The sequence below is a fragment of the Lutra lutra genome, chromosome 15 (assembly GCF_902655055.1).
Source record: "Lutra lutra chromosome 15, mLutLut1.2, whole genome shotgun sequence".
Classification (NCBI taxonomy): Eukaryota; Metazoa; Chordata; class Mammalia; order Carnivora; family Mustelidae; genus Lutra; species Lutra lutra.
The window spans coordinates 44,878,457-44,891,317 of NC_062292.1; the positions used below are offsets into that span (position 1 = coordinate 44,878,457).

The 12,861-nt window shown below is 49.5% G+C and overlaps 1 protein-coding gene across 3 annotated transcripts; it reads right to left on the bottom strand.

Annotated features, from left to right (window-relative positions):
• Positions 1 to 404: 404 nt before the first annotated feature.
• Positions 405 to 12,554, bottom strand: CTSE (cathepsin E). Of its 3 annotated transcripts, XM_047705758.1 has the most exons (9): positions 12,405 to 12,554; positions 11,578 to 11,734; positions 10,917 to 11,034; positions 9,831 to 9,949; positions 7,573 to 7,772; positions 5,623 to 5,745; positions 4,286 to 4,427; positions 4,106 to 4,204; positions 405 to 1,161 (listed from the first exon to the last, which is right to left on the bottom strand). In XM_047705758.1, exons 1-9 carry the CDS (start codon positions 12,473 to 12,475, stop codon positions 997 to 999), a joined length of 1,194 nt encoding a protein of 397 aa, XP_047561714.1. In that variant the 5' UTR covers positions 12,476 to 12,554; the 3' UTR covers positions 405 to 996. The 3 variants fall into 3 exon arrangements, with proteins under 3 accessions (XP_047561714.1, XP_047561716.1, XP_047561715.1); XM_047705760.1 differs by lacking the exon at positions 4,286 to 4,427; XM_047705759.1 differs by lacking the exons at positions 10,917 to 11,034; positions 11,578 to 11,734; positions 12,405 to 12,554 and adding an exon at positions 10,191 to 10,455.
• Between the last annotated feature and the right edge of the window lie 307 nt (positions 12,555 to 12,861).

Sequence of the window (12,861 nt, forward strand, 5' to 3'; positions counted from 1 at the left end):
AGCCCAGGAGGAAAAAAATAGAATTAGGAAAAAAATCTCTTGTTTTGCAGCCCTAATGACAGCGTGGATCTCGGCAGTGATAATTAGTGGTTGCTGAAATCTTTGGGTGAAATGCTGAAGGAAATTGGTCGACGGAAATTGGTCCTGGATGGATGCGTGAGCCCAAGAGCTCCCAAACCCACTCATCAGTCCTAACCTTGTGGGTAAAGAGGCTCCAGGCATGATCTGCCTCCTGATGGGCTGCTAGAGAATGTGCCCAGCACCGTGGATGAAATATTATTGCCACAAAATCAGGCTCTAGAGCCCACTGCCATTTTGTAGGCAAGATGGACTCAGAGAACCACATCGCGGGACATCTCAGGCTTTCAACCTGCAAAACTCAGAATGCAGTCGAGTAGAGACAGTTCAAATTTGAATTTTACTTGCATCCCGATACACACACGTCACCGTTAAAAATCACCCAATGTTTTCCAGACAATGGGGAACATCTGAACACCGATTGCCTATTTAAGACTATTACAAGGATTTATGGATAAATCTTGGATGTGAGGATTTATGATGGGATGCCAGGAATTTGCTTCAGAATAATGCAGGCAGGTGGGCTGGGGAAAGGAGGGGTGGCGGGTACTGATAAAACAGGCCTGTCCACGTGCAGGTCATCTCTGTGTATAATCTCTGCTTGTGTACATGTCTGGAGAGCTCCAAAAGGAAATGTTAGCAACAGTAAAAAGTATGGGCATACAACTTAATGTTTCCATCATGATGGTGGTGGAGGTGGGTGCACGCGGGTGTGTGTGAAGTGTGTCAGAGTGTGTGTGTGTGTGTGTATGTATGTTCATATGCTCTTTGTGGACCTAATTCAAGTTGCAGCTCTAGAACTGTACCTTCCTGAAAATGACTTTTTGACCATTGTGAAGGGTGCCCCAACCTAACGGGCGTAGCTGGATTTCCAAGGGGTGTCGGGAAGGCAGGCAGGCACAGGCAAAAGGCTGTGACTTAGGGGACTGCCGGGGCCAGCCCAACGCGGTTATTCCCACGATCAAAGACCGAGTAAAACTGCCGAATGAAGACATCTCCCAGGATCCAGAGGGGCCCAGCGGGAGGCTGGATGTCAAGCCCTTGAAAGCCGCTGCTGCAGAACTCCATTCCATCCACAAAGTCCTGGGGTGGGAAAGAAGGTGTAAGTGACGTAGAGGGAGAAAAGGGAAGTACAAGGGCTGTACTGTGTGGTAGTGGTGGTGACTATACCAAATGGCCTTAGACAGTCACAGTGTTGGCTCATTTTGATCTTCCTCCTGCTCTACATCCCTCCACTTATTTGCTCAGCAAAGTGTCTGCACAGTCTTGTATATGTGGACCTGGGCTTCGAAGTTCTACAATTCTTAGAATTGTTCACCTCTCATACATGCCCCCTGCCTCCCACTTTACAACTGGAAAAAGTGAAACCTTGTTGCATGACTGCAAGAACAAAAGGGATGGCTTTAAAAGGTCTTCGCTTAAATTCTGGTTTCTTTAGTTTCTAGTGAAGCCCAACTTCGTTTTTTAAGGAGAGAAATTACACAGCTGTTTTCTTGATGTTCTGGGGAAGAACAAGGCAGGTAGACATCCAGTGTCCTGTGGAAAGAGTGTTACTTCCCCCAAACTTACTTTTCAGTTTGGCGAAGACTTGGGGTCTACTAGGCAGGTGTGGTCTTTCCAACAACTGTTTGAGATTTGAGGTTGCTGATGAGTGTCTGGGAAGTTTACAGAGGGCTTAACGCGCCTTCTGGAGAGGAAGGGGATGACCACGCAATGCTGTTACAGGATCCTTGGCTGACGGAGGGGGCTCTGATTGAAATCTGCTGGCAGGAAAGGACAAGGGCACCATGCTGGGCAATGGGAAGGAAGTGCGGTGGGCAGGGACTCACATAGGGTGCAGGTGGGAGAGTATGAGGGTAATGGGGGGGGCAGTGGATATATAGGCTGATGAGCTTGGCACAGCTATCGTCTAGCTTGTCCCCAGTGTGGTGTTCATAGTGGTATCTCCAGAATCCCTTTGTCGGAGAAACTTAGGGGGCTTGACATGAAGCTGTGTTTTAAAGCAAAAATTTGTTTTCTTAGTAGTGCAATTGCTGGATCATAGGATAGTCCTATCTGAGGACCCTCCATACTGTTTTCTAGAGTGGCTGCACCAGTTTGCAATCCCATCATCAGGGCAAGAGTGTTCCCTTTTCTCCACATCCTCTCCAATACCTGTTGTTTCTTGCCTTGTTGATTTTAGCCATTCTGGTATGTGTGAGGTAACATCTCATTGTAGTTTTGATTTGCATTTCCCTGATGATCCGTGATGTTGAGCATCTTTTCATGTGTCTGTTGGCCAACTGGATGTCTTCTTTGAAGAAATGTCTACTTGTGCCTCCTGCCCATTTTTATTTGAATTATTTGTTTTTTGGGTGTTGAGTTTTATAAGTTCTTTATGTATTTTGGATACTAACCCTTTATTGGATACATCATTTGCAAATATTTTTTCCCATTCTGTAGACTGCCTTTTAGTTTTATTGATTGTTTCCTTTACCATGCAGAAAATTTTTACTTTGATGAGTTTCCAATAGTTTATTTTTGGGTTTTTTTTCCCCCTTTGCCTCAGGAGACGTATCTAGAAAGAAGTTGCTGTGGCCAGTGTTAAAGAGGTTATTGTCTGTGTTCTCTTCTAGGATTTTTATGCAACTGCATTACTAAGTATTTATCCAAAGCATACAAAAATACTAATTCAAAGAGATACATGCCCCCCGATGTTTACAGCAGCATTTTCCACAATAGACAATAGCCAAGTTGCAGAAATAGCCCAAGTGTCCACAGACTGATGAATGGATAAAGAAAATGTGGGATACACACACACACACACACACACACACACACACACACACACACATATATACACACATATATATAGATGAATATTACTCAGTCATAAAAAGAATGAAGTCTGGCCATTTGTGATGTTGTGGATGGAGCTAGAGGGTATAGTGCCAAGTGAAGTCAGTCAGAGAAAGACAATTATGATATGATCACATTCACTTGTGGAATTTAAGAAAGAAAACAAATGAGCAAAGAGGAAAGGAGAGAGAGAAAGAGAGGTGAACCAAGAAACAGACTCTTAACTACGGAGAACAAACGGATGGTTACCTGAGGGGAGTTGGGTGGGGGGATGGGTGAGCCAGGTGATGAGGATGAAGGCGGGCACTTGTGTTGACTACTGGGTGGTATGGAAATGATGAGCCGCCATATTGTACGCCTGGAACTAATATTGCCCTGTATGTCAACTAACTGGCATTTAAATAAAAACTTTAAAAGAACATTTGTTTTCACTTGCACTGTTTGTTTATGCTTGGTGGCTTGGGGAAGGGGTTAATGGAGATCAAGGTGTGGCGGGGTAGTTAAGTCCCTAAAGTCCTCTACACCTTAGTACCTCCATTCTGATGCAATCACCCTGGGGCTGTGGGTGACTCTCCGGTAAAGTCAGCCTGTTGAGTGTCACCAAAGGACCGCATGTGAAATTGAAAATCTGGGCCAACTGTGGTGTGAAGCGATCACAGTTTTCCCCCAAGAATTCCCTTTCTGGGGAATTCTACCTCACCTTACAAACTTAGGAATCTACTGCAATGAAAAACACTTTCTTGTCTGAGGAGAATGTTCATCTGAACATGATTACAACCTCATTCTGTCCCTCCTTCCCAAGTAGCTCGTACCTTGAGCCTCCTAACTTTCTGGGACTCGATATCCTCATCCACAGAATGGGATAATAATATCCAATCCTACTGGATGTTTGAGGGACTAAACTTTTGTCCGTTGAAAAGTCTACAATCCTGTCAGAAAACGTCACTAAATGACTTGTCCAAGGTTTGCTCCTGCTTCGTGGCAGGACGGGAACTGAGAGAGAACCAGCCTGGCCACCATCTTTCCACCACAGACAGTTCTGTCCTTTCTGGAGGGAACGCCCCTTCAGTGCAGGAGATGGGAGCGGGGCTCGGTGTAAATGCAGCCTGAGTGCAGGCGACTGAAAAGAGGAAGTGGTGGGCTGGTGGGGGAGGCCCTATGACTTGCAGAATGAGGAAACGGTTCTTACCAGCAGGGTATAGGCGGTTGGTTGGAGGGTATAGGAGACGCCATTGATGGTGAAGGTGACATCCGGCATGACGTTGAGGTTGGCACACTCCACCCCATACTAGAACACAACACAGAGGATCCATTTAGAGGCCTTCCCCCTGTCCGGCTCCCGCCTCTTCCCTACCCAGCAGGCACGGACTTCTCCATCCATGGGTTCTGCCCCAATGGCCTTCTGCAGCTGCTTGATTTTGTCTGAGGGGCCTGTGATGAGGGAAGTCCCCGTGTCCACGATGGCCTGGCAGCCCTCGGAGCAGAACATCACCGTACCTCCCACCTGGATTCTGAGGACAAAAGAAATGTCATCAGCCAACCCGTCACCCCTGTCTCCACCCCATCAGTCCCCCTTCCCCTCGGCCCTGGAGTTCCCCAGGCTCCCCAGCGGCTCTCACCCTCTGCCGGGCTCTCAAACATACTGTAATGATACCCAGTCTGATGGTCTCACCCATCAATATTTGTCAGTTTTTCTGTGACTGAGATCCATAACAGGAAATACATTTACTTTTAGACCCCATACACATACACACGCACACAATATAAAAATTTCACGAAATAGGGCTTAACCTTAGTATGTGAAGTGCACTCTGATGTCTTCTATTTTATTCCATCTCATTAAAAATGTACGTCATGATCCCCTAAAATGAGACCATGACCCATAAGTGGGTTAACCCCGCTGGCTTGAAAAACCCTCAGCAGACAGTGAGCCCTGAGGCTTTCCGCTGTTCTGTTCCTCGTGGCTAGCACAGGCTCTCACCTCGCAGAAACGTGTCCTTGGCAGAATTGAAGCGTGAATTGCATTTCTTTAAATTCCTGCATTATCTGACACAGTGCTCGGTATGTGATGGGCATCTGGTCCCACGTCCCTGATTGCTCCATGCCGCCCTCCACCCACATACAATGTCTGCATGTATGTAGGTCAAGGTCCAGCCCGGGTCACCTCCTCCAGGAAACCCCTGCTTGAGCAGAATAGGAGCTGTCCCGCCCCATCTGCTGGGCCACTTTGGTGGTCTTTCAGACCACTGACCACCGTCCATTTCACGATGGTAGTGGGACGTGTGTGTGTGTGTGTGTGTGTGTGTGTGTAAGATCTTCCAGACATACTTCGTGGAGGCAAAATCTGAGTCTGGTTCACTCCTGCACCCCGTGTCACCCACCCCTGGCCCTGTGTGTGAATTAATGTGAAACGAGCCTCAGGTAATTGGCGGAGGGTCTGTATTTATTGTGTTGACTTGAGGGCCCAGCATGTGGACCAGGAGGGAAGCTGAGACGTGGTACTGCATGCCTATTGCCCTGGCAACCGTGGCCCCCTCCTGCACCTCCACATTTCCAGCCTCACGTGGCGAGTGCCCCCCCACCCCGCCCCGGCTCCTCTCCTGGGGACCAGCACGCTGATTCAGGTCAACTCACTGAACCCGATTTGCCTTGTGCCCGTCTTGAGTTCTTGCCTCGTACCGTAACTACGTTGGGGAGAATACTCACGCATCCAGGGCAATCTGCCAGTAGCCTTGCTTGGTGACAGGGACCCAGTTCAGATTCCCAGAAAAATGGGAGTGGTCATAGCCTCCGAAAATGAGTTCGCTCCCCGCACCGCCTTCTGGGTCACTACACGGAAAGAAAGGCAGATCGTCCGGGAAGGACCGCTGGGATACCGTAGGAACAAGCTGGTCGCCTACCTCAAGCATCTAGACAGGCAGAAATACCAGCCCGGGCTTTGAAATCAGGGCTCCTGATTACTGCAAATTGATTAATCTGGGCCTTTTTGAGCAAAAGGATGGAAGTATAGAAATAGCTCTGCCTGATCGTTGGTGAACGTCTTCTCGCTTTTTTGTTAAAAGGGCAAGGGAGGAAGTAGATGGGGACAGCTGCTCGGTCATGCAGAACCGAGGCTAGGACCACTGGGGTGTGCACACACCACGTGACTTATGTGCCCCCCCCCAAAGGCTTTTCCCCTAAGTATCTTTCCCACTTTTGTTTTGATGGTGCCTGGAGTTTCCGTATGACTCATCCCAGCGTCCCAAGGTAAGGAAGCCTGAATGGGAATGCAACGTGACTTACTGGAGCTGGAAAATTTATTTACTTTCCTTGGTGCTGCTTTTACAGACTATAATCTGGCACCTAACAGGATTCTGGGAAAAGAGGACATGAAACTGATTCATTTTTAGGAGGAAAAGGATCCGAAAAATACAAAACTCAGGGCACTGCGAGGCTCCATGGTAAAGGGTAAAGGAACCAGGTATTTCGGGCATCGAAGGAAAGCGGATTTAGGGAGGTGGGGGTAAGGACTCCCGTTTGTTGGCGGTCTTTGTGCAGGGCCCTGGGTGGAGAATTTTACCTGCTTCATCCTATTTATTTCGTACATCAACCTCGTGTCCATCTGAGGAACCTGAGACTCGGGGCTTCAGTCCAGGTCAGCCAGACTGCAAAGGCTTTGCTCTTTCCCATCTTCCCCTGTCTTTCCTGGCTGGAAGGGAGCAGGAAACTCTGCAGGGGGGCGGCAGAGGGGTCTGGGCAAGCTGCCCTCTTGCTCCCAGGTCTGCCCGGGCTGGGCCCAACTTCAGCCATGCAGTTTAATAAAGGAAATTCAAGACTCTCCGCGTGGAAGTGGAGAACAAGGGACAGGGGCTTATTAGAAAACAGGGTGAGCTGAGGCCAGATCACACAGGGGAGGAGTCGGAAAGGTCAGAAATCTCGGTCCTACATAGGGATGAAGGTGAGATGACCCTTTCAGGATCCCAGGCAGGAGTGGCCACACTCCTTTAATGAACTTCTCATTAAACAGCAACTTCCTATTCCCCCTCCCCCCACACCTGGCAACCACCATTCTCCTGTCTGTGAATGTGAGACTCCGGATAGCCTCCTGTAAGTGAAATCAAGCGGTATTTGTCCTCTTGTGACTGGCTCCTTTCACTTAAGGTCCTCACGGTTCATCCTCTGGTAGCTTATGGTAGAATTTCCTTCCTTTTTCAGGCTGAATAATAGTCTATATTAAATAAATTCTGCATCTTATTATGCCCTTAACAACCCATTATTTTATCATCAGCTTCCTTTTGAATTTTTTCTGCCTCCTCCCATTGGAATCCAGCTTCCCGAGGGCAGGGACTGGCTTTCTGGTCTCACGGTGCTCCCGCTGCCTGGCACCGTGGTCGGCACGTAATAGGGACTTGATAAATATTTATTCACTGCACAAACGAAGAGCCAACCCCAGAGATTCCTCCCACTGGCTCAATGCACTACAGTCTACAAAGTAAGGCAAGCCCCGTTTCTTCAATGCCCAGAGAGGGTAAGCCCAAGGTCACGCAGCTGGTAATAGGTGAAGCAAGGGACCCACACCAGGTGTCTGACTGCTAAGGCCGATGCTCCCGTGGCTGCACCATGTTATCTCCCTGGGGTTGTCACCGACCTTCACCTTGGTGGGCTTGACGGGCCTACCTGCTCATGTACACGGAAAACATGGGTATATCCACCAGGTTCTGCGCCATCATGTTGTCGAACACCGGGGTCACCCCTCCCACAGCCAAGGAGGGGTAGCCCAGGCCCAGAATGCCATCAAACTCTGCGTTCACAAAGGTCTGGCCGGGCTCCGTGACACTCTCTCCAAATTGCTGGTCGACCACCACCAGTCCTTCCACCTGACAGGAGAGCGCCCGAAAGAAAACTGCACGGGACGTCTCTGGCCCAGAGTCTCAGATTCCCGGATTCTCCCTCTGGTCTGAAGTGAATTCTTCCCCCACCCAGCTTCCCTTGATTACATGAGCCCAGTGGTTTCACCACGTTCCCACGCCCTCAATGTTCTTTATGTAAACTTTTTTTTTTTTTAAATTGAAGTTTAGGGGCGCCTGGGTGCCTCAGTGGGTTAAGCCTCTGCCTTCGGCTCAGGTCATGATCCCAGGGTCCTGGGATTGAGCCCCACATAGGGCTCTCTGCTCAGTGAGGAGTCTACTTCCCCCCACTTTCTGCCTCTCTCTGTGTACTTGTGATCTCTCTCTCTCATGTAAATAAAATCTTTTTTAAAAAATGGAAGTTTAGGGGCGCCTGGGTGGCTCAGTGGGTTAAGCCACTGCCTTCGGCTCAGGTCATGATCCCAGGTCCTGGGTTCAAGCCCCGCATCGGGCTTTCTGCTCGGCAGGGAGCCTGCTTCCTCCTCTCTCTCTGCCTGCCTCTCTGCCTACTTGTGATTTCTCTCTGTCAAATAAATAAATAAAATCTTTAAAAAAAAAATGGAAGTTTAATGCAGAAATCCTAAGTGTACAGTTGGGTGAGTTTTCACAAACTCACCCTGGTCAGCAAGCTCCCAGACCTGAAGCCGCTTCAGGCATGCTGCTAATTGGTTGTACTTTTCCTCAAAAACACCCGTCTGCTGGCTTCCAGGTACTATGTTGTAATCTCGTTCACTGTCAGAATTTGGGTTGTTTCCTGTCTAGACTATGGCTAACAGTGCTGCCTGGACATGTCCTCTGGTGGACACGCACGCAGACCTCTGTTGGACATATCCATGCCTAGACGTAAAACATCTACAGTGTATTGGAAGTTTGATAACGTGTGAGGTCAGAGTCAAGATTTTTTTTTAACTTTAATTTTAGTTTAATTTAACTATGTGGCTATCCAAAGGACCTTGCACGTATTTAATAAATACACTCTCATTCCCTCCCCTGCAGTTTTCATGGTCAACAGAATTCAGAGTAGTTTCTGAATCTTCCATTTTGTTCCTTTTGTCCATTGGCTTATCTTGTGCCAAACCACACTGCCTCAATTACTACAGCTTTAAAGTAGGCCTTGATATTTGTAGTGTTCTCCTTCATCTAGATTGTCTTGGTGTATAACGTATCCACATACATTTTAGAATTAGCTCATCAATTTCTAGTAAAAATCGCTATTGTTCTGACTGAGGTGACATTAAACATATAGGTGGATTTGAAAAAATTTGACTTGTCTATAATACTGGGTCATGAAATACTGAGTCATTTTCAATTTATGTAGGTCTTCCTTAATTTCACTCACTAATGTTTTGCAGTTTTTAGAGTGAAGATCTTGCACATTTTTTTGGTTAAGTTTACTTGTAGGTATTTGATGTTTCTGATGTAATCACAAATGTCTCTGAAATCTATTTTCCATTTGTTTTTCCTGATATTCAGAAATAGAAATGATTTTGTTAATCTAGTATTCAGCAATTTTGCTAAATAATTATTAAACCCAAAGGGTCTGTACATATTTTTGGACTTTTTACATATAGCATCTTGTCATATATGAATAATGACAATATAGTTTCTTCCTTTACAATCTTAATGCCCCTAGTTTCTATTTTCTTGCCTACTGCACTGAGAGCATCTTTGACTCATTCTTCTTTTCTTTTTCTCCTTCTTCATTCTTCCCTCTAATTCCTCCCTCTCCTTCCTTCCTCTCCTTCCTCCTTCTTGCCTTAACTCATTCCCTGTGCACCGTTTCTCTGTGGAATTCGTCCGTGCTGCCACTCTAGAACCCAGCACCCTGAGCAGACTGGCCCGCTGCCATGATCTCAAGCAGGAAGGGCTACTCCCGCCTGGCTGGGCTTCTCCCTTTCCCTGGAAGCCAGTTCCTTGTTTCCACCTCTTCCTGCGGCTGATCTGAATGTGTTCCCCTAATGGCTCTGAAGAATATTCTGTTTCCCAAGCTTCTGTCCAAAAGAGAAGAGATGAAGGAATTGTACTCACATTGACTTGGTCAGCTCCGAGGATTCCAGACAAGCTCCCGGTCCCATACTGAATGGAGAAATGACTCCCCACTGTGCTGTATGTGCTGGACTGGGAAGGGTAGAACCTGGTGTGTGTCTCTGGAAAAGCAAGGATGCTGCTGTTGCCTGGGCTGCCAGCTCACTCCCTTCTTCCTGCCCTGATACCCCACAGATGCAAGCTCTCTTCCCTCAACTCCCGAGATGGAGTGGAGGCCTCTAGAAAGGTTGGCTATGGCCCACCTTAGTGAGTTACTTTAGGCCACATGTGGTGGCCTAATCAGGGACCAACTAGTCATCTCTGGGCAAACATGACCACCCACAGTGACCTCATGAGGCACACCAAGATAAGTGTCCTGTATCAGATGCCAGCAGAAGTCTCTGTCGACTAGTGTGGTTCCAAGCCTGGCATTCAAAAGAAACCCAGGGGTAAACAAACCCCATTCCAGGCAACGACTCTCAACTCCTTGCTTAGCCCGCAGACACCTAATCCTGAGGTTTTCCGACATATCGTGTCTCTAGAACTTATCCAGAACAGACTCGGGCATCTGTCTTTAGCTCTGCCCTTTGCTAACAAAGATGCCTGAGTTACCTCTGGGGCAATGGACCCACCCCTATATTGTGCCCCATCAGTCGCACCTCTGATATCCTGGGATGGGCCACCAAACCCTCTTGAAGCAGGTGAATAGGCAGCCTTGGAACCCAGCCCATCTACCCACCCAGAAACAGCCATTTGAATGGAACTCTCCCTACCCCTAACATTGTTTTGGGTGTTCCAAAGAGAGTGAGTCATTGTGTATTCAAAGATTTGTACTGAGCTTGTATTTTCAGTGGCTGAGTTTTCTCCTATTAATTCTGATCTGTATGGAAGTTGCTAGCTTGGCTAGCAGTCAAATTGTAGCTCTCTCCCTGGCCCAGCACCGTTTCTACCACAGGCACTCCCAGGGCAGACTCGAGGTGGAGAGGGGAAGGTGGTGTGGCATGCACCAGTTTCTGGACGTCAGGGCGCCCTCCCCCAGAGTGCCAGACCCCAGCTGCCGTTCCCTGCTTACTCAAGGGCTCTACTTACGGCAGGCTGGGCTGGTGCAGTACACAGAGGGGACCCAGAGGTTGGAGGAGCCAGTGTCGAAGATGACTGTGAAGTTTTGCGGCGGAGAGCCCACGGAGATGGTGCCGAAGTATTCCATCTACAGGGGAGGGAGAGAAGGGAGCAAAGGGTGGGGGGTGGGAAAGGGGAAGGTGCTCACCAGGGGGCCTTGGGAGGGCTCTCTGGGACCAGAGCCTGGGTTAGCATGGACTGGAGCTTACAGAGCCTGGGGCGTGGCAACAGAAGGTAGAAAGAGCGGACACAGGGGAAATCAAGTCTCCTGTACTTCTTTAGCTCTCATGCGCATTACTTCTCTTAATTGCTTTGCGAGCAAGACAGAGGACTTGTAATGCCTTTGTTCTACAATCAGGGAGCGGAAGCTTGTGAAAGTTAAATCATTTGGCCAAGGACACAGAGCAGGGCCCTTCTGTTTGGGAGACCTTTTCTTCTGCAGAGAGCTCGGACGCATCGGGGCTTGCTCGGTCATGTCCACGGGGACCCAGGGGATCGGTCCCTATGGGTTATCCTAGAAGAGAAATCCTCCCTGGCCTTCAGTGTCACTGACCTGACACTGGCCATGCCCAGAGGCCAAGCCATCCTCCCCTCTCTTCCTTCCCAACCCCCTGCCCCAGGAGTGCCTCACATCCAAGTAGTTGATGAGGGGCTCGCTGGCATCCTGGTTCATCGTGCAGGACTCAGTGAACTGGATCATATCCAAATTCTGGGATTTCCAGAACTCAGAGAGCTGGCCCCGTGCCCGAAGCTTCTTCCGGAGGGACTGTCGCCTCCTGAGGGGCACCCTGAGGACAGAGCCCGGGTGAGACACAGGTGCAGCTCTGCCTCAGACCCTCCCCTCTCCCCACCCCATTCTTCCAGAGGTCAACTGGGAAATTACACAGCAGGAGATCTGATCTGCAAGGCAGCAGAGTTGCCAGAATTGGCCACAGTTTGGCCAGAATTGGCCCCTCTCTGCCCCCGGCCTATCAGTCTTGTCTCTGCTCCTGAAGAGTCTTAGAACCTTAGACTTGAAGTGGCCCTCCCTCTCAGAGATGAGCTCTTTGAGGTCATCTAGGAAAATGGTCCGCAGTTGTGTGTGAACCTCATAAAGGATTGATTTAAAGGGAGAGAAAGACTCCTGGGGGCAGCCACAGTCATTCCCTCGGGGACATGCTCAGTCCTCTGAGCCCCCAACCACAGCTGCAGGCTCCTGATCTCCACTAGTGTGAGAAGCTCCCTTGGGCTTGGCCAGGGAGTTCCGTCAGAGGTCAGGGCAGAGGGATGGTTTGTCATGGGCTGGAGGTCAAGGCCAACACAAGACGGCCGCTTTCCCCAGCCCTTCGTTCTCCTCTTTATTTCCCCATCAGCTTTCCTCTCCCAGGGCAGCCCTAAGCTCGAGGGCAGGCAGTGGTGCCCGCTGGACGGGGTTGGGGGACGGGGTCTGGGGACAGGGTGCTGGGGACGTGGCCTCACCTGTGGAGCCGCTGTTGAGCCAGCCCCAAGTCCAAGAGCACCAGCAGCAAAAGAACGAGTGTCTTCATCATGGGCCCTCCCGGCAGCTTCTTCCTTGCTCTGCTGCAGCCTTCCCCGGTCCCTCTCCTTTCCTCTCTCCTGCAAGCCAGCGGGGACAAATTGCCCGAAGTCTCGGATCTGATCTGCCCTGCCCAGCCCCAGCCTGAGGACCCAATGATAAGGCCTCTTGCGTCAATGGCCAGGCCCAGAACAAACAGAGCGAGCATGACCGGGCGTTTCCCTTCCTCCCCTCAGCCCCCCTTTCCCTCCTGCAGGGGCAGGGACGCGGGCTTCGTGGGTCTGGGGTGGGACTTGGGGGTCTGCGCACCCTCTAAGAGAAGGACGGCGGCGCACGTTCAACTTCTCCCAGAAGTTTGGTTGTCCTCTCCTGGCCCCTAGAAACCCTCTGATTATGACT